The sequence below is a fragment of the Aptenodytes forsteri genome, unplaced genomic scaffold, assembly GCF_000699145.1.
Source record: "Aptenodytes forsteri isolate BGI_AS27 unplaced genomic scaffold, ASM69914v1 Scaffold295, whole genome shotgun sequence".
NCBI lineage: Eukaryota > Metazoa > Chordata > Aves > Sphenisciformes > Spheniscidae > Aptenodytes > Aptenodytes forsteri.
The window spans coordinates 36,077-37,458 of NW_008795861.1; the positions used below are offsets into that span (position 1 = coordinate 36,077).

The 1,382-nt window shown below is 64.0% G+C and overlaps 1 protein-coding gene across 1 annotated transcript in view; it reads right to left on the reverse strand.

The window, feature by feature from the left end:
• E2F1 (E2F transcription factor 1) overlaps positions 1 to 1,382 on the reverse strand; it is a 4,632-nt gene that overhangs the window by 1,163 nt on the left and 2,087 nt on the right. Inside the window, 3 exon segments of the mRNA XM_009284016.1 lie at positions 40 to 157; positions 160 to 191; positions 668 to 887. Of these exon segments, the coding sequence (XP_009282291.1) occupies positions 40 to 157; positions 160 to 191; positions 668 to 887 (370 nt within the window).

The following is a 1,382-nucleotide window of genomic DNA, read 5'->3' on the forward strand; positions in this document are numbered from 1 at the left end:
CCCCAGCCAGCCCCCTCCCTGCCCCGCACCGAAGGATATTGCTGGTTGGCGGGGTCCTCGGTGAGCAGGCGCAGCTGCACTGTGCACGTCTGGATGAGGTCGTCCAGCTGCCGCTCAGCTGCCTGCAGCTCCCGCAGCTCCTTCGCCAGCAGCCGGGCCGGCCGGGGGCCCCCACGGTAGCCTGGCTGCCCCTGGGGAGCACCGCAGCCGTCAGGAGCCAAACCCCACGGCTCCCTCTGCCCCACACCATAACTGTCCCCATGCATTGTCCCCACCTGGGCCAGGCTAAATCCCACCCCATACCCAGGGAATCAGCCTTACGGGGATTTCCCAGTCGGGCACAGCCCTGGGGTCCTCTCCTGGAGCCTGGATGCAGCCCCCCCGCTCCCCCAGCTGGCTCGGGGAGCCCAAGGGGGACTTGCAGCCAACACAGGGATACCGATGCTTGGGAGCCACCCGTGCTCAAGCACAGACCTTGCCCGAGGCCATGGCCCATGTGAAGGGGGAGCCACCACGCGACCCCCGAGCAGATGCTCTGGTGACACCGCTCTGAGCTTCTCCATCCCAGCAAGACGCTGCTCCACCCTGAACCCAGGTGAACCCAGGTGGCTCTCCCATCCCAGGGGACAGCCAGCCACAGCCCCACAAGCCCAGCCCAGGGACGTACAGCCACTGGATGTTGTTCTTGGACTTCTTGGTGATGAGCTGGATGCCCTCCAGGACATTGGTGATGTCATAGATACGCCTCTTCTGCACCTTCAGCACCTCAGCCGCCCAGTTGAGGTCCACCACGCCATCGGGCGACTGGCTCAGCAGCTCCAGGAAGCGCTTGGTGGTGAGGTTCAGCGAGGTTTCATAACGAGACTTCTCCCCGGGAGACTTTGCTCCTGCCAGCCACCAAGGACAACCATGATTTAGCCACAGGGGAAACCCAGTGCAGGAGCTGACAGGTCCCAAACCCCCCCCACGCTCACAGGTGGCTCGTGGACCACAGACCAAGACTGGCACCCCGAAACCCATCTGCTTTCTCAGGGCAATGGGGTGAACTCCCCACATCCTCCACGGGAAGGATGCTGCAGGACCTGGCGTGGGATCCGACACCTGTGCTCAGTTGTAACCGCAAGCTCGGTTGTGACACCAAGGTGCCAGGCAGGGCTCAGGGGGGAGATGATGGAGGGTCCAGGTGAGTCCACCTGTGACACTGCACTGACACCATGCTGGCAGCTACAGCTCCATCACACAGGCAGGGACGGAGCCGGTGTGGTGCCCAGCAGACAGGCAGGGCAGCTCTGCCACCCGCCCAGGGGACAGCAGCATGGGCTGGAGAGAGAGTGGCCAGAAACAGCCCAGCCCCAGGAACAGCCTCTTCAAACCTGGAATGG